At 47.1% G+C, this 17,840-nt stretch overlaps 1 protein-coding gene across 1 annotated transcript; it reads left to right on the top strand.

Annotated features, from left to right (window-relative positions):
- The first annotated feature begins 3,653 nt into the window (after positions 1-3,653).
- NDUFAB1 (NADH:ubiquinone oxidoreductase subunit AB1) lies at positions 3,654-13,669 on the top strand. Its single transcript, XM_045994252.1, has 5 exons — positions 3,654-3,856; positions 9,661-9,777; positions 11,637-11,724; positions 12,648-12,747; positions 13,513-13,669. The coding sequence occupies exons 1-4, from the start codon at positions 3,689-3,691 to the stop codon at positions 12,737-12,739; spliced, it is 465 nt and encodes a 154-aa protein (XP_045850208.1). The 5' UTR covers positions 3,654-3,688; the 3' UTR covers positions 12,740-12,747; positions 13,513-13,669.
- The last annotated feature ends 4,171 nt before the right edge of the window (positions 13,670-17,840 follow it).

Here is a 17,840-nt window from a genome sequence, read left to right as displayed (position 1 = left end):
ATGATTTCCCTTTGATACCCGTGCATAAAAGATTTAGCTTTCTCCCAAAAAAAAAAAAAAAAAAAAGATTTAGCTTTCTCTTAGTTCTGTTCCCACTATCTCTAGCCCAAATGAGATACTTTTATTTGCTAGCACATAGATAATAGCTTTTCTTTTTATTTTATCTTTTTTTCCAATGTTCCAGGATTCACTGTTTATGCACCACACCCAGTGCTCCATGCAATACATGCCCTCCTTAATACCTACCACCAGGCTCACACATCCCCCCCACACCTCTCCAAAACCCTTGGTTTGTTTCTCAGAGTCCACAGTCTCCCTCTCCGATTTCCCCCAATTCACTTTTCCTTTCCTTCTCCTAATGTCCTCCTCCATGTTATAATAGAGAGCTTTTCACAAAGATTTCATTTACCCAAGGATCCTGAGAAACATGTCATCTATAAGATTTAAGAGTTAAGAAAGGAGTAGAGGTAAGCAGTAATTCCAGTTCAGTAACGGCTGAAAAAACACTGAGCACATACTTGAAATAGTAGGTATGAAAATGCTTGCTGTGAGGCCGTAGCCCTTCGGAAGTATGCAGTCTGGTGCCTGGGGGCTCCAGTCAGTTAAGTGATTGATCTTAACCTCTCCCTCTTCCCTTACCCCTGCTTGCACGCTCTTTTCTCCCTCAAATAAATGTCTTAAAAAAAAAAAAAGTACATAGTCTAGTGAGGGAGACTGTGAAACAAAACAATAAATAACTGTGTTTTAAATTTAGAGGGTATGTTTACAGTGCTCAAAGGATGGGCAATTAGCCCAAAAGGGGGGAGTTCTAGAAAAGTTCCATGGATGATGATAACTAGATGAGTCTTGCTGGGTAAGTAGGTCAGAGCAGAAGCAAAGGATATTCCAGGCAGAAAGGACAGGAGGGCATGAACTACAAACAACTCACTGTTGCAAGAGAATGGATCATGTTGTGGGGGATGGAGTGAGGAAGCGAGAAAGGTAGCCAGGGAGCTGGTGACGCCTGCTAACAAACTCGGACTTTATTCAGCAGGCGTAGGCACTGTTGAAGGGTTTGATCTTCAGCAATAAGCTCCCACTCTAGCAACATAGTCAACAATGGATTTCCGGTGGACAGGAGTGGAGGCATGAAGATGACCAGAAGGGCCTCATCTTCAGCAGGGCCTGTGCAAAGAAAGACCTGACCTGGAGAGAGATTTAGGAAGGAAAAGATACAAGCAGGCTAAATGAATGCATGATTTAGGTAGAAGAAGGAGTCTTAAATTTTTGGCTTAGTGGGTAATGGTCTCAGCAGCTGAAACAGAACAGAACACACAAGGGGGAAGACAGCTCATTTGAGCGCTTACAGATCATCTGGTAATCGACAGTTGGATAAAGGACTCTGAAGCCCAGAGAAGAGGCCAGGGCTGGATGCAGGTGGGAATGAAAGCCTCTGGGGTGCATCAACTCTGAAAAGTTGGGTTTTTAGGGACGTCTAAGTGGCTCAGTTAAGCAGCTGCCTTTGGCTCAGGTCGTGATCTCAGGGTCCTGGGATGGAATCCTGCAGCGGGCTCCCTGCTCAGCAGAGAGTCTGCTACATGTCCCTCGACCTGCCGCTCTCACTACTTGTACTCTCTCTCTGTCAAATAAATAAAATCTTAAAAAAGAAAAAAAAGTTCGTTTTTTTTAAGTTAAGTGTGGGTCAAAGAGGACCATGAGGAACAAAGTATGTCATTTATTTTATTTTTTTCAAAGTATGTCATTTAAATAAGAGGGGATTGGGGTGCCTGGGTGGCTCAGTGGGTAGGGCCTCTGCCTTCTGCTCGGGTCATGATCTCGGGGTCCTGGGATCAGTTCCCACATCTGGCTCGCTGCTCAGCAGGAAGCCTGCTTCCCCCCCTCCCCCGCCTACTTGTAATTTCTTTCTCTGTCAAATAAATAAATAAAATATTGGGGCGCCTGAGTGGCTCAGAGGGTTAAAGCCTCTGCCTTCGGCTTGGGTCATGGTCCCAGGGTCCTGGGATCGAGCCCCACATCAGGCTCTCTCCTTAGCAGGAGCCTGCTTCCTCCTCTTTCTGACTGCTTCTCTGCCTACTTGTGATCTCTGGCTGTCAAATAAATAAATAAAATCTTTAAAAATAAATTAATTAATTAAATATTTTAAATAAATAAATAAGAGGGGACTTACTAATTTTGACAAAAGGATTCAATGTAACACAGAAATACAGATAGGTCGTGGGAAGAGAGGGTTGCAACTTGGGGCTTAGTAGTCAGTCAGGCTCTTGCATGCTCCCTGTGCTGTTAATGCTGCATGATCACATCACACATCTGTCCCATGGGTTTGGCCCAGAGTTTGACCAGGAAGGAGCATCAGAGGCTGGTGTGTCACTGGTGGCTTGAACCCATCTAATGGGCCCTGATCCTTGTCCTCCAATCAGGTTTTCTGGTGCCGGTTTTCTGCAGAAGTAGAAGGTTGCCACCCAAAATGGAGCTGGGCCATTTCTTCATTGACCATTCCCAAAGACGGGATACAATTATGCTTCCAACTGATTAACAGGCAGTAAAGTGATGGTGATGGAATCAGGATGCTAGAGAAGCCTGGTGTCAACTGTGTGCACTGCTGGGGACACTGTTTGGCATCACCAGCAGCAGGATGATTCCTGAGCCTCTGTGTTCCATCCCCCAGACTGATGAAAGTCTCGGGTCAGATATTACCTCCTAAGAGGCCGTCGGGGCCCCCCTTTCTAAAATAGTGCACCTTCAGTACTCCCTCACTATCCCGCTTTCTACTGTTCTTCATTGTGCTTATCACTACTTCCCTGAATTTTTTGTTTGTCTTAGGGGAGGTGTTTGTTTTTATTTATTTTCTATCTTCCCACTAGAATGTAAACTCTATGAAAATAGACTGTCTGGCTTGCCCACTGCTGTAGCAACAGGCACATAACTACCAGCACACAACACGGTGTACTCAAGTTCTTTTTTTTTTTTTTTTTTAGATTTTATTTATTTATTTGACAGAGAGAGAGAGAGATCACAAGTAGGCAGAAAGGCAGGCAGAGAGAGAGGGGAAGCAGTCTTTCTGCGGAACAGAGAGACAGACGCAGGGCTCTATCCTAGCACCCTGAGATCATGACCTGAGCTGAACGCAGAGGTTTAACCCACTGAGCCACCCAGGCGCCCCCAACAGGTACTCGAGTTCTTAATGAATGCATAAATAGAAATAACTTTATAGCAGTGGGATGGTACTATGCAGTCTATTTTATTTTTATTTACTTATATTTTAAAATTTATTTATGTTTCTTCGGTAATTTTATATATTATTTTGTACCTATATAATTATATATATAGTTTTATATATAATTTTTATATCTATGTAATTTTAATACCTATGTAATAATTGCGGCGTCAAAACTTCTAGACAAATGTATGTCAGAACGTTTAGAGAATATATAAAAATAATTTCCCTTCTTGTGTCAATCATTAGTATTTAGGAAAAGACCGGAGGAGCGAGGTTCTGGCTCTAGCAGCCTTTTGCCTCTGGCCCTGGATGGCCGGACCGAGCACCCCGGGGGAGCAGTACCGCTAGGAGCCGCTAGGGGCCGCTACGGCCATTGGCGTCCGCCTGCGCCGCTCTGTGCGTCCTGTACGCCGAGCGGAGAGGAAACTGGGCTGGAGGGCGCGGCGCAGTGCATCTTGGGTCGGCGTAGCCATGGCGGCTCGTGTCCTTTCCGCTTGTGTCCGCCGACTGCCCGCGGCCTTCGCGCCGCCGCCCCGGGTTCCCACGCTGGCCGCAGCCCGGCCGCTCAGCATCACCCTGTGCCCCGCGGGGGCCCGGACGAGGCCTGGGGCTCCGCAGACAGCCTCGGTGCTCGCGCAGGTGACTCACGGTGACTTTGCTGGGGCTTGGCAGGGGTCAGGGATCGGGGTGGTGCGGGGGAGGGGCCAGGCAGTGGGGCCACGCGAGCCACGGCGGGGTGACCGGGCGACATCTGGCTTTCCGCCCGTCCCAGCCCCTCACGGTGCTTGGTTGACCCCAGACCGGAGTGCAGTCCTAACAGTCAAACATCCCTGGATTCGAATGCTAGCAGCCACTTTGCGAAACTTTGGGCAAGTCTTGTGACCTCGCCACTCTCGGTCTGAACAGCAAAGTGGGGGTACTAGTCTCTTCTTCGTGGAGGTGCAGTGAGGTTTTGAGAGCACCTATTTGGGGTGCTTGTAAACTTCCCCATATTGGTCCCAGTTGGTCGTAGTGATAACGACAAATGCCGTGATAACTTTCTAGGGGAAAACTGATGATAGGGTGCAAAAAGGAAGCCACACTGGCCTGCAACCTTCTCCAGAGCAGTCTGAGCCCAGGATTTCTCCCTGTAACGCCTTTTGCCCGTTTAGGGGCCTCCTGAAAGTAAAGATAGGGGAAAAGTAGTATCTAGCCGATGACACCTTTGTGAGACAGAAATTCTTGTTAGGGTAGTGATTTTCAGCCCTAGCTGCACATTCAAATCACCTGAGTAGCTTAAAGGAGGAGGGGGCAAAAGTCCCTGGCTTTTGATTTACACCCCTTTTGATTTACTTCTCAGAGATGAGGCACTGGTATGTGTTTTCATTTAAGTTTACCACGTGACTAAAGATTTTGGCCAAGATCAAGAAGTACTGCCTTAAGGTAGAATAAACTCTGAAGGCCAGGTTGAGAAACCTCCAAACCTGTGAACTTAATATGATAGTGGTTTTAGCATTTCAGTATTGAATACATTTAGAATAAAACATAAGGATGCCCAGGCCAAATCAGTCATTATCTCCAGAGTTGGGGTCTGGGTGTCTGTTTTTACAAGTCACCAAGTGATTCTTTTGTGTGGCTAGAGTTGAGATTTACTGACCATGTAATGGATTAATTCATAGGGCATTGGCCCCTTTGCCTGAATCAAAAGGTTAACAGGGTCACCCTGAAATTAAGAGTTAAAAGGGCATTATGTAGAGTTGCCAAGTATTTTGTTTCTGAGACTGATTTCCACAGTAGGCTAAAATGCAAAGTGATTGTCCTTATTCGAAGAGCACTGATTCTCAGACTTAGTTGTTACAGATCCCTTGGGTTAAAATACAGATTCTGGGAAGGGGCCCAAGAGGCTTCACTTCCAGTGGGCTCCCAGAAGATTCCGCTGCTGCTGGTCCTTGGCCCATGCCTTCAATAGCAGGGTGCTCAGAGATGTTACCACTACCTCTGCTTGGTCCATATACAGCAGAAGAACCATTTTATTTATATTTATAAAGTGGTTTTGACTACGTGTTCCCATTTAAATGCTTTGCTGATTGAAGAGAGAGTCAGTGCTTGTTCATTCAAAGAAACCGAGGGACAGGTTATGTGCCAGACCTTATTTTCGGTGTTGAAGGGTATGGAGATACATATAAAGGAAAGATACAAGTTAATATCTCATTGGTCACTGCAGCCTCATGTTAAACTTGCCAGCTCATTCCCTGCTGCTGTGTTCCCAAGGCTGTTTACACTGTTTGTCTTGGTTGGTTCTTTACCTCTCTGTTCCTGCCCTTTGGCACTTTCTTTCTAATCCTTAAATGCTGGTAAATTCCAAAGATCTCTTACCCACAATCTGTTCCTTGTCTGTGTCTTCACTCTTTCGCTGTTTCCCAGTTACCCCAAACTTCTACCTCCAGGCCTTGCTCATTTCATCTGGACTGTTGCTCACTGCATCTGTTCTATTCCATTAGATCTTTTTCTCCTCAGATCCATCCCCTTTGCTGACTCCAGGGCAGCTAGTTCTTCATTTATATTCCAACTCTTTTCCCTCCCAAAAGGAGCTAAAGCAGTTCTCCTGGATATAAAAATATGAGACGGTATAAAGTAGAAGGCAAGAAAAAAGGGTAGTGGCCTAGAATGGAACCTGGAAGTCTTGTACCTGATCCAGGCAGGGCGCAGATCTGAACTGTCTCAAAGCCAGAGCACAGAGAGGACTTCCTAGAGTTCTGTGGGGGCACAGTACCCAGATGAAGGCAAACACTTGTGCAGGCAGAGTTCAGCTGTTTTATCTTTTTCAAGTGTCTGCAGCGCTGGGCCTCTTGAACCTCAGAGCCTGTGTCCCACCTTAACCTTCGGTCTCTAGCGACATGAACTCATTTCTTCCCACACAGACCCACAATGAGTCCCATGCCTCATTTTCTTGGCCTGGCCTTTCCTCCTTGAATGTCGTTGTCCTTCCAAGGCTAACTCCAAGTTTGGTATCTCTTCCTTGCTTGTCAGGGACTGAATGACAGTTCTTGTTCAAGCAGCAGCCTACAAATACGTCTGTCATGGCACTTGCCACATTTTTTTGTTTTTTGGGTTTTTTTTTTAGATTTTTAAAATTTATTTGAGAGTGCATGAGTTTGGGGACACGCAAAGGGAGATGGAGAAGCTGACTCCCAGCTGAGCAGGGAGCCGGCCACGAGGCTCAATCCCAGGACCCTGGGATCATGGCCCGAGCCAACTGAGCCACCACAGTGCCTCTCCTCCCACATTTTTATTACAACTTAAATAATCTGTTTGGCTTGATCTTTCCCATTAGACCATAAGCTTCTCTGAGGGTAGCGGTCATGTTTCATTTTTCTTTCTAGTTCCAACCCACAGCACAGGGCTTGGCACATGAGGCAGAGTTTGCAGGCTGCTGAGACAGTCCTGTGTGTGAAGACACAAAATAGTCACAGGTGAGGACAGGTGTGCTTACAGCACAGCAGAGGGACCTAACGAGCGCTCCCGGTGAGCACAATCCCAGAGGTAGCAGTTGCTCACGCACTCACGGCAGGGTGTGAGAGCACGTGCGGCGGCCGGGAGCACCTGGCACTCCTACGGCTGACCCTCAGGGTGCCTGTGGAATGGAGAGACCCGAGTCGAGGTCAAGACGCAGGCATGTTGTGAAGGGCACTGAGGAATGTGGATGTTGTTTAGGCTGCAGGGAGTGAACATGAAATAAGGTTTGTTAAATAAGTGAGATCTTTCCTCCCAGTCAGCCAGGCTGGGTCGCCCAGTAAACGTGATGGTGAGACAGTGGGAAGAGTGGAGGTGGGCTCTCAGGTCTCTGGCCAGAGCACCAGGTGGTTGACGAGGAATAGAGGTCTTTGAGCAGGCGTTTTGGAAGACAGGTAAGGAATGTATTTCCAAACTGACGTGGAGGTGTCTGCTCCCATGGGGAGCAGCCCAGAGGGCAGGTGGCGGAGCTGGCCGGTAAAGCTCTCTCCTAAGCTTTAAACTGAGGTTCCTCAGTTTCCCTTAGATATGTACTGCGTGGAGACAGATGAATTTTAGTATATGTGCTGCCGAAGCGAGCACGAGACAGATGAATTCTGATAGATGAACCAGGTTATTGCTTTCTCCTAGTCTAGAGGGAAGTCACTCTTTCCCTGCACACAGTGCCCTCTCCTACAGCTGTGGGAAGTGACTTGTGTCACATAGAATTGTTAAGTGTAGATCTCCGGGGGGCAGACAACACCAGAAACATTGTTGGCTGTCGGGGACACTGCTGAGCGCTTGCCTGTTCTGTGCCTCCTCTTTTTTGTAACAGCTGAGATGGAGCAGGAAGGAGGCAGTAAGGCCCTCCCCAAAGGCCAAGGTGGGAGGCCAGGGGCGGGATGCCTTTCTCTGTCTCCGTTTCCTGTCTGTAAAATGGGACTGATGTCAGAACTAAAGGAGGCAGTGGTTTGTACAGTGTCCAGCACAGCGCCATAGTCTGACTGCTAAGAAGTCCCTAAAGAGACCAGAAGGGGAGGCTCAAGACGGAAGGAGTAGGATCAAGTACTCTGGGGCCACACTGCCGCCAGTCTCAGACCCTGGCCTTCCCAGACAGCGCTTGGTAGCACTCACTGTGGGTGTGCCTGGCAGTGTCCTGAGCCTTTCACATTCCCTCAGTGATGCCTCACAGCGGTGCTGGGAGCTTTGTACTCTGGCTTATCCCCATTTTACAAGTAAGGAAAGTGGCATTGGAGGGTTAAGTAACTTGCCCCAGGCCAAGCAGCTAGTAAGAAAGCTAGTGCCAGGGTACAGGTGTAGGCAGTCTTACTTGGAGTCTGAGCTGTCACTAACTAGACCTGCCTGCTCCATGCTGAGCCCACTGTAGCGCCCCACCCCCCACTTCGGTCTGGCCTGTCCTCTCCAGGTGGAGACCTTCAGTTTCTCCGTGTGGTGTCCAGTGGCCCAAGTGTGGTCACTTGCTGGTGCAGCTGGGGATGGTCCTGACCCCTAATGGGCCCCTTGGGTAGTAATGGACCGTGTCCCCTCCCCAGCCTCATCCTTCCTCCCGGGCTTTGCGGTGAAGCTCCCATTTTCTCTTTCTCCTCAGCAGTAATCCCTGCTCATGCCACTTCTTGATGTGCACACAGACAAGACCTCCGTCAGATCCTTCCCCCTCAGACTTCTCTTTTGTCATCTAATCTTTCTCTTTCCCTTCTGTGTCTTCATTTTATGAGACCTACATTTACTGAGAGACCTGCAGTGATTGTGGATAAGTAGGCCTGGAGATGTTCCCCCAGCAGAGGTCTCCGTAACCCACACTGCAGTGGGAAAGGAAAGGACACTGCATACATTGAGACCGAAAAGAACCAGTACTCTTAAACTCTGAAAGCACTTAGAAATACCTTTAGAATATCCATGAAGCTCCTCATCTAATCTCTCTATAACTTGCTGATTAAACCTGATTTCAATATTTGAATTTTTTTTTAAGATAAACATTTCTTAGCAGTGTATACAGGTTTGATTCATTTGGCATTATGATTTTCATAGGCCTCTGTCGGTCTCAGGGACCTGAGCGCCAACACGCAAACCCACTTTCTAAGGAGAAATGCTGTAAGAACTCCAAATTAACTTAAGAACTCAAGTGAATGTTAAAAGGTAAACAAACCAGTTCAGATTAGGGACTTCCACAGTGAGCGGAACTGTCAGGCAGCTGCTTTGTTTCCTCTTGTTCTGCATTGTATCTTCCACACGCCTGATGAGCTGTAAGTTGGAGTTCCTTCTGTATTTGGTGAGAGTCCAGCCAGCAGCCCAATACCTAGCTGATTATCAAGTAGGCTAGTATCACAGACATTTGAGATACTGCTCCCACCAAGGCAAAAATCAGAAAAGCTCATGGTTTTGCTGGTGGCCATATGACAAGCCTCTCCTGCAGGGAAACAGATGGACCATGAGGGCTGTGCAGGTTGGCAGCCGGCTCGTTTGTGCTGGCTGAGGTCGGGGCCATATTAGACCTTCCCGCATGTGCTCCTCCAGGGAGCTGCCTCTCCGTTTACCATGACAACCCTTTCCGGGTGGGCCATTTTGACTCTGGTATGCTGATGATCAAAGGTGACAGGGCCTTACAGTGGCCCGGCGCTGCAGAAGGTGCCGCAAGAAGACACACTCCTCTGCAGACCCTGCACGATTTTAGCGGCAACTCCTCCCAGAGCCAGAAGAGTGGCCAGAGCGCTGGACGCAGGCACCATGGGGGGCCGAGCCAGGCTCTGAGGGGCCCGTTTTTATGCTGCTGGACTGCTAGGGCTTCTGAAAATACCCAGTGTGGTGACTCTAGGTGGCCTAATGGTCCCAGCTGGAAATCAGAGGAGGTGGTTCTCGGAAGCACTAAAAGCTCTGAAAGGTTCCTGTAAGCTGGTGCACTGACCTAGAGGCATCTTGGGTTCAACAGCTCTTCCTTCCTGCCCTTGTTCTAGGTTCCGCTCACACAGCTGTGCCGCCAGTATAGCGACGCACCCCCTCTGACGTTAGAGGGGATCAAGGACCGTGTTCTTTACGTGTTGAAACTTTATGACAAGATTGACCCAGAAAAGGTAATTGATGTGGCTTAATGTTCTTTCTTTAAATGAGTATTTATTTTATTTATTTTTAAGGATTTTATTTGACAGAGAGAGATCACAAGTAGGCAGAGAGGCAGGCAGAGAGAGAGGGCGAAGCAGGCTTCCCACTGAGCAGAGAGCCCAATGTGGGGCTCGATTCCAGGACCCTGAGATCATGACCTGAGCTGAAGGCAGATGCTTAACCCACTGATCCACCCAGGTGCCCCTTTAAATGAGTATTTAATCAATGGTACAGACTTCAGAGGGTCCAGAAGGATATTCGGTAGAAGGTCTCCCTGACTCTCACCCACGCGGTTCCCCTTCTGGGAGGCAGTCAGTAGAACCAGCTTCTCCTGTATCTTTCCAGAGATACTCAATACATATGCAAGGAAGTGTACTCACATATGTACGTATGTGTATATTTTATGTACTATGTGACCTTCATCTCCTACCCTTTCATTTATTTAATAAGATTTATTAGAGAATGTGTGCACAAGTGGGGTAGGAGGAAGGGCAGAGGCAGAAGCAGACTCCCTGCTGAGCAGGAAGGACTCTGGGGTCATGACCTGATTAAAGCAAATGTTTAACTGACTGAGCCACCCAGGTGCGCCCCCCCCCCCTTACCCTTTTTAAAAGACACACAGTGGTAGAATATACTATAAACATTGTTCTGCAGTGTTTGCTTTTTTTTTTTTTATTATTTATTTGACAGAGAGAGATCATAAGTAGGCAGAGAGGCAGACAGAGAGAGTGAGAGGGAAGCAGGCTCCCTGCTGAGCAGAGAGCCCGATGTGGGACTCGATCCCAGGACTCTGAGATCATGACCTGAGCTGAAGGCAGCAGCTTAAACCACTGAGCCACCCAGGCGCCCCAGTGTTTGCTTTTTTAACCACTGGCATTTTTCTCATAGGAGTACATAAACAAATTCCTTCTTTAATAATTCAGTCTGCTGTGTAGGTAGGATAGTGGGTTTTTTTGTTTTTTTTTTTAGATTTATTTATTTATTTGACAGACAGAGATTACAAGTAGGCAGAGAGGCAGGCAGCGAGAGAGGAGGAAGCAGGCTCCCTGCCGAGCAGAGAGCCTGATGTGGGGCTCGATCCCAGAACCCTGGGATCCTGACCTGAGCCGAAGGCAGAGGCATTAACCCACTGAGCCACCCAGGCGCCCCGATAGTGGGGTTTTTATTATTGAGGTCTAATTGACATATAACATTAGTTTCAGGTATACAACATAATGATATTTGTATAATGTGAGTTGAGAAAAGGGGGAGTCGTGCACCTAGGTGGCTCAGTCTGTTAAGTGTCCGACTCTTGATTCCAGCTCAGGTCATGATCTCAGAGTTGTGAGATTGAGCCCCATGTCTGGCTCTGCACGAGGCTTGGCACCTGTATAAGATTCTCTCCCTGCCCCACCCCAGAATTGTGAACTGATCTTAGTAAGTCTAGTTAACATACGTCACCACACATAATCACAGAAATTTTTTTCTTATGATGAAGATTTTCAAGATTACTCTCCAGCAGCTTCAGATACGCAGCTCAGCCTTAAGACTGTAGTCACATTGCACATTACACATTACATCCCCAGGATGGTTTTCCCAAGCAGTGATCACAGATCTTAGCAAAATATATAAAGTGAAATCCATCATTAGCTCTGTGTGTATTGTTAAGCAGTCCAGAACCAGCTTGAGTAAGTTAACAAAGCGTACCAAGTATGTGCTGGCACAGCTTAAACATCAAATGCTGGTTATCACTTCAATCTTCTATGTAACCTTTAAGTGCCATCATACCTGTTATCTTGAGAAGCAAATACTGTCCCGGCTGAGTTTTGTGTTTGGTGTTCTTTTCTTGCAGCTCTCGGTAAATTCCCACTTTATGAAAGACCTGGGCTTAGACAGTTTGGACCAAGTGGAAATTATCATGGCCATGGAGGACGAATTTGGTAACAGGCTACGTTTGGGGTCTGCACAGTGTGATTCTTGATTTAGGTGGGAGAAATGTTGGGGGACACAACAGGGATTTGAGTCAGATACATAAATAAAAAGAACCCCCCCCCCCCCCCCCGTTGCACTTACTGTCAGGTGAAGTCAACACCAGGGATAGTGCACTCACTTAGAACGTACTTGACATGGGGCTAGCAGAGTGCCCAGTGTGGTGCCGAGGGCTGAGTGACCAGGAAAGGCCTGCGGGTGGGGTTTGGGTGCTCTAGGCGGGGGCTCCACGACGAAGGCAGAACCTCACCAACTGTGGAGAAGCTGAGCACACCTGAGCACCCTGAATGGCCGTGCCCAGAGAAGTAACTGGGTGTGCCCAGGACACAAACACACACACACAGGCCTGGTTTCCCACCATGCCTCCCTCAGGTTATGCTTCTTTCTCAGACGGTTGTGCACAAGAGACCTTTTAAGGGTCGGGTCCATGGCTCAGTTTTGAGTAAGTTGCCTGAATGAAAGCCAAGGGGCTTCTTTGCTATCCTACAGAGCAGAATGTGGTTAAAGTTCCTCACAGATTATGCTCACTAAAGGGATGGTATCAGTTAGAGGTAGGGTGGGAACATGGTCATGAAAATGTTCTGGAATTTGGTGATGGTGATTGTTGCACAACTTGTGAATACACTAAAAAACACTGAATTTTATACTTTAAATGAGTGAATTTTCTATCTATGAATTACAGCTTTTAAAAAAGAACCAGCTGTTACACCCAGTATGATACAATTGTTGTCTAGAACATAACTGGCCCATAACTTAAATGGGACTGAGGGTTGCTGAAAAATTTTGATGTACTTGTGGGTGGCGTGGCAGCGTGAGATGCGATTAATTTTAAAGTATTTGTTTTTCTACATAGCATTTTACATTTTACTTTTAGGGTTTGAAATTCCTGATACAGATGCAGAGAAGTTAATGTGTCCACAAGAAATTGTAGATTACATTGCAGATAAGAAGGATGTATATGAATAAAATATCAGGTAAATAATTTGACTTACAGAATGATGTCTTCCCATAGAATTAACCCCTCTGTAGTTCTTCAGTAAAGTAGGAAGACCCGGGAAGAAATGCAAACATTGGAAATCCTTGACAGATTTTCACTGGTTATAAAACACAGGCCCTCTCTGGTTATCTGCCACTCAGAGGGGGCTGGCCTTAGTGATTATCTTTATCCTTGAGACAGGCCATGAATAGTTTTCTTGATTGTCAGCCTACCTCACAAAAACGGTCTTGTACAAAACACCGAGCAGGGCAACCCAGAAGTGGAGACCCCTACTGCCCTCGGTTTCACCTTGGAAGCCAGCCTAGCCTGCTGTCCCGGAAGCTGAGATGACCTGACTCCTTAATCAGGCAAGAGACGCCTCCTGGGTTAAGAGGCTAGACTCTGGAGTCAGACAGCTTTATTCTCAGCTCTGTCCAGGTCTGTAAGTCTGGTGATCTTGGGCAGGCCGCCTAGCCTCTAAGCCTGTTTCCTCAGATGGAAAATGGGGATAAGGATAGGACTTACCTGACACTTTCCTGAAGGTAAAATTCAGTAGTGTATACAAATTACTTAACACAGAACATGTAAAGAAGCCTGTCAGTAAACATTAGCTGTTTTTCAGGCTCTAGTATTATGATCAGTTGACTTTTTAAAAATAAACATGGTATTAAGTATAACTTTGATTACCCTAGATTGAGCACATCAAATCACTGAAAGTCAGTGCACCAAAAAAGAAACACTGAACTAACTTTGTCTTTGCCAGACCCCCTTTTTTCACTGAGAGAAGAGTTGGAAGATGCTGGCGAGTGTCTGGAAGTGAGAACGCGTTTTGGCATTATTCCTGCCTTTAACAGAGTAATTGTTTAGACTTGTATTTAAATTGTCTGTTTTTTCCTTTGAAAATAAATCTATAAAGCCAACATTTTTCTTAGTCTTCAGTTTTTCAGTGCCTATAAAGTGCTTATTTATATTGACTTTGCTTAATATTTTATCAAGCAGGCTTCCGTTGGGCGTGGAGCCCAGTGCAGGACTTGAACTCATCATCCCGAGATCAAGACTTGAGCCAAGATCAAGAGTCAGATGCTTATCTGACTGAGCCACCCAGGCACCCCAAGTCTTAACTTTGCTTAATAATTTTAAAGATTTTCTGATTAGTCACTGGTAATCATGCATATAAAGAAAAATGACTTTTCTAGCAGTGTATCTGAAATTTCTCTCCCATTGTCTTCAGTATAAGGAGTATTAGTGATAAAAGGACTTTTTGTCTTAAGTTTATCAGTTGTGTAGCTGGCACCAGCACGTGTGACGAGCTTTTCCTCCCTGTCCTATGGATCTCTTTCCAAATTCACAGAATTTAATCCTTTGGGAGGAAAGAAAGTTTTCTTGGCCCCTGGAAGGTCAGTTTGACCTGGGTCCCTGTGTTCTCCTTGTAAGTAGCTGCACCGCACCTTTTCTTAGCACTGTGTGAGGGCGGAAGCAGCCAGTTACCTGCTTCCTGATGAGCTTTCGCTGGAGACCTGTCATAGTAATTGCTTTATTTTTACCGAAACTTCTAGTTTATAGGAGGGAGGAAATCAAGGGCTTGTGATAGGTAGCAAGTAGTGACACCGAAGTGCAGGGACTGTGAGGGACCCTCAGCTGGCAGAGGCTCCCGTGGCTGTGGGTTGAGATGGGCCTGGGTTCCCTCGTGGGGACGCCCGATGCTGCCAGTTCCTGCTGTCGCTCCAGGCACATGAGGCAGAAATACCTCCTTCATCAGTGACAGGAAGCACTCATCATTACACTGCAGCTTATATATACATCTTAATACTATACAAGTTCTTGGAAGATGCCATATTGGCGCGTAAGGAGCATCCTTAATCTGGCACAGCAGCACCTAATCCGCCAATAGCTTGAGTGCTTCCCAGGTGCTGGGGAGCCACGACGGAACTAAACAGGCTGCGGTGGCTCCTTCGATGGGGATGGACCACAGTTTAACATCTGGGGTCAGCTGTTCAGCCCTTGGCAGCTGCACATTTTGCCCAAAAGTGCATCCATGTTCGTTTCTGCTGAAGGCCCCCCAGTCCTGCGGCGCTGGCACGGAACAGACCGCTTTGCTGCCATCTTAACCACACACCTGGCAGGGATACCCATTCACGTCCTCTGTAGCTGGGAAAGTCTCAGAGGAGCCAGAATAAGGGGGAAAAGTCACCGAGTACACACAGATAATTTGCTGATGATACTACTTTAGGGTCTGAATGTTAAGCAGCTGCAAAGATCTTTTACTCTAAGAACTTGCTGTAAAAATCTTAGACTTGTGTGCCAACACAGGTAGGCAGTGAACTGGCCCAGGGTAACATTCCAAAGGGTGTGTGAATTATAACAGAATAAATGAGATTGTGTGCATTTGTGTTCTTGGTAAGATTTTATTTGAGAGCAAGCCTGAGTAGGGAGAAAGGGAGAAGCAGATTCTGTACTGAGTGTGGAGCCCAACCCAGGGTTCGATCCCAGGACCACAAGATTCTGACCTGAGCTGAAGGCAGACGCTTAACCAACTGAGCCACCCAGGCGTCCTTGTGTATTTGGATTTTAATAGCCTCCTGCAAATGCCTTTGAGGATCTGTGGTAGGCCATTCCCTTGCTGCCAGGGTGGCTGTGAGGCCAGTCCTGACCGGCTTCCTGCCCCGTCTCCAGTTCTGCCACATCACTCTTCTGTGTCCTCCCAACAGCAAGCGCATGCATTCACTCCATGAAACCATTCTACACCCACCATGGGCCAGGCACACTGCGAGGCAGGGCCTGAGCACACATCTCCACTCTCCAAAAGCTCACGCTGTGTAGGGGAGACTTCACATCCACGTGCTGCGTCCTACACAGCAAGAGCAGTAATGCAGCCAGCCCCGCTGCTCCCGATCTGATGGGCTGAAAGGGACGTCTACCTCCGGGTTTGTCTGCAATCATTTAACCTGAATCTGATCACAAGGAAATGAATCTAGAAGGTGGGACTTTAGAAACACGTGTCATGGGGGAAAAGGCCAGTACAACTAACTATTCTAAATTAAAAGGGACCAGAGGTATGTCAACTTCATGGAATGTGAAAGGACCAGGGAAAATGTTTTGAGAACTGGACCGTATGTACGTGACATAGCAAGTCCTACTTCTCAGGTCTGGTAACAGCACTGTGGAGCACACCTTATTCTCAGGAAACCCTGACATTCTGAGGTAAAGCAGCAAGACATCTCCGGCTCACTTTCAGAGGTTCAGCAAAAGAAAAACAGTGGAAACAGCACAGAATTAGCAACTGGCAGCCAGGGGACAGGCATGTGCGTGCGTGCATCTGCGCATATGCGTGGTCACTAAACTATGCCTTCCACCACTTGGTTTGAAAGTTGTCAGAACACAAAGGGCTAAACTTCACGATACATGTTAACACAGAGTATACCGATGGCATACCGGTGGACAGCCAACCTTATGAGATTGGCTAAATGGAAACAATTTCACACACACACACACATTTTACACAGTGACGTGGAAAGATCAATGTTTTAAATAAAACGTAAGTAGCATGAACCCATGTCTATAAAACATATATCCAAATGTTAGTAATAAATGCCATGATATGGTAGAAATACACTGGCTTACTTCTGTTAATCAGTATTTTTTTTTAAAAGATTTTATTTGAGAGTGACAGAGCATGAGAGGGGAGAAGGTCAGAGGGAGAAGCAGACTCCCCATGGAGCTGGGAGCCCGATGCAGGACTCGATCCCAAAACTTTGGGATCATGACCTGAGCCAAAGGCAGCCGCTTAGCCAACTGAGCCACCCAGGCGTCTCTACTGTTTTCATTTTTAACATGGTAGCCAATTAATAAATGTCAGGGTTCAAAGTTTAAAAACAGAGCTTACAAACACAAGTTAGCATCCCTAACACACCTACAGCTAAACCAAGGAAAGAAGAACGTCTACAAAAGAAAACAAAGGAGTCGATCGGTTCTCCACCATAAGCTGCTATCCTAGAGCACAGGCTACATACAGGCGAAGCCCGGCATTGAATGGCAGCCTCTGGCAGGCATGCAAGCCAGGCTTGTGGTTAGCTTCTCTGTGCCCATCTCCTCTAATAGGCGGAGCAGGGGGCAACCAGGGATGTGGTGAAGGGCTGGCAACAACGCGGGTGAATAATCTGACCCAGTGCCCGTCACCCGCTTAAAGCTCGATGAAGGAGCTGGTGTCACAGGACCTAACGGCAATGTGTGCAAGTCCCCTACCAAGTAGCTTGTCTTGGGATCTAGCAGGAGGTCAAAACGCTGCTAGGTGGTCTGCCAGAGCTGCTGTTTTCTAGTCTGGAGTGTCTGAAAGCCCCAGGCCAAGGAATGGTCAACCAGGACATGCCTTAGATGCGAAAATTCCGTTTGTGTGTTTGTGGAGGGCAGGGGCGACAAGCGCACTGAGACTTCTATCTGGCAAAGCCGAGTGGGGGTTAGCCGGTCAGGCTCCTGACAACCTGACTCGAGCGCCTGTACCAGGCTAGGTCTGAGATTCTGGATTTTCCGGTTACCGGACCCAGATCACTCTGTTTATGTCATGTGAATCAAGACTGTCGCCAAACCAAGAGTTCTGAGTCCTGGAGCCCTGAAGTCTGTAGTTCTGGACTTAGATGTGGGAAGGGAGCCAGAGTGATTAGCGGATGGGAGGATTGTGCCCCTACCCCAGCCTCTGGAACCATGGCTCTGACCAACCATGACAAACCCAGGACATAAAAAAGAGCAAAGTTTCGGGGCGCCTGGGTGGCTCAGTGGTTTAAGCCTCTGCCTTCAGCTCAGGTCATGATCTCAGGGTCCTGGGATCGAGCCCCGCATCGGGCTCTCTGCTCAGCGGGGAGCCTGCTTCCCCCTCTCTCTCTGCCTGCCTCTCTGCCTACTTGTGATCTCTGTCTCTGTCAAATAAATAAATAAATTCTTTATTAAAAAAAAAAAAAGAGCAAAGATTTAGAACAAGAATGGAAGAGGAGATCTGGGGGTCACAGTGTAAATTAAGATGAAAGAAATATATGGGCAAAATTACTTTTAAGTGAGACAGAAAAACCAAGACTAGCAACAATAGAAAAGACAAAATGG

The sequence above is a fragment of the Meles meles genome, chromosome 21, assembly GCF_922984935.1.
Source record: "Meles meles chromosome 21, mMelMel3.1 paternal haplotype, whole genome shotgun sequence".
Lineage (NCBI taxonomy): Eukaryota > Metazoa > Chordata > Mammalia > Carnivora > Mustelidae > Meles > Meles meles.
This window is presented reverse-complemented; position numbering and strand designations above follow the sequence as displayed.

Coding starts and splice junctions, on each gene's coding strand:
- NDUFAB1 (XM_045994252.1), top strand. CDS start 3,689: ATGGCGGCTCGTGTCCTTTCCGCTTGTGTCCGCCGACTGCCCGCGGCC. Junction 3,857..9,660: donor CAGCCTCGGTGCTCGCGCAG/GTGACTCACGGT, acceptor CCCTTGTTCTAG/GTTCCGCTCACACAGCTGTG. Junction 9,778..11,636: donor ACAAGATTGACCCAGAAAAG/GTAATTGATGTG, acceptor CTTTTCTTGCAG/CTCTCGGTAAATTCCCACTT.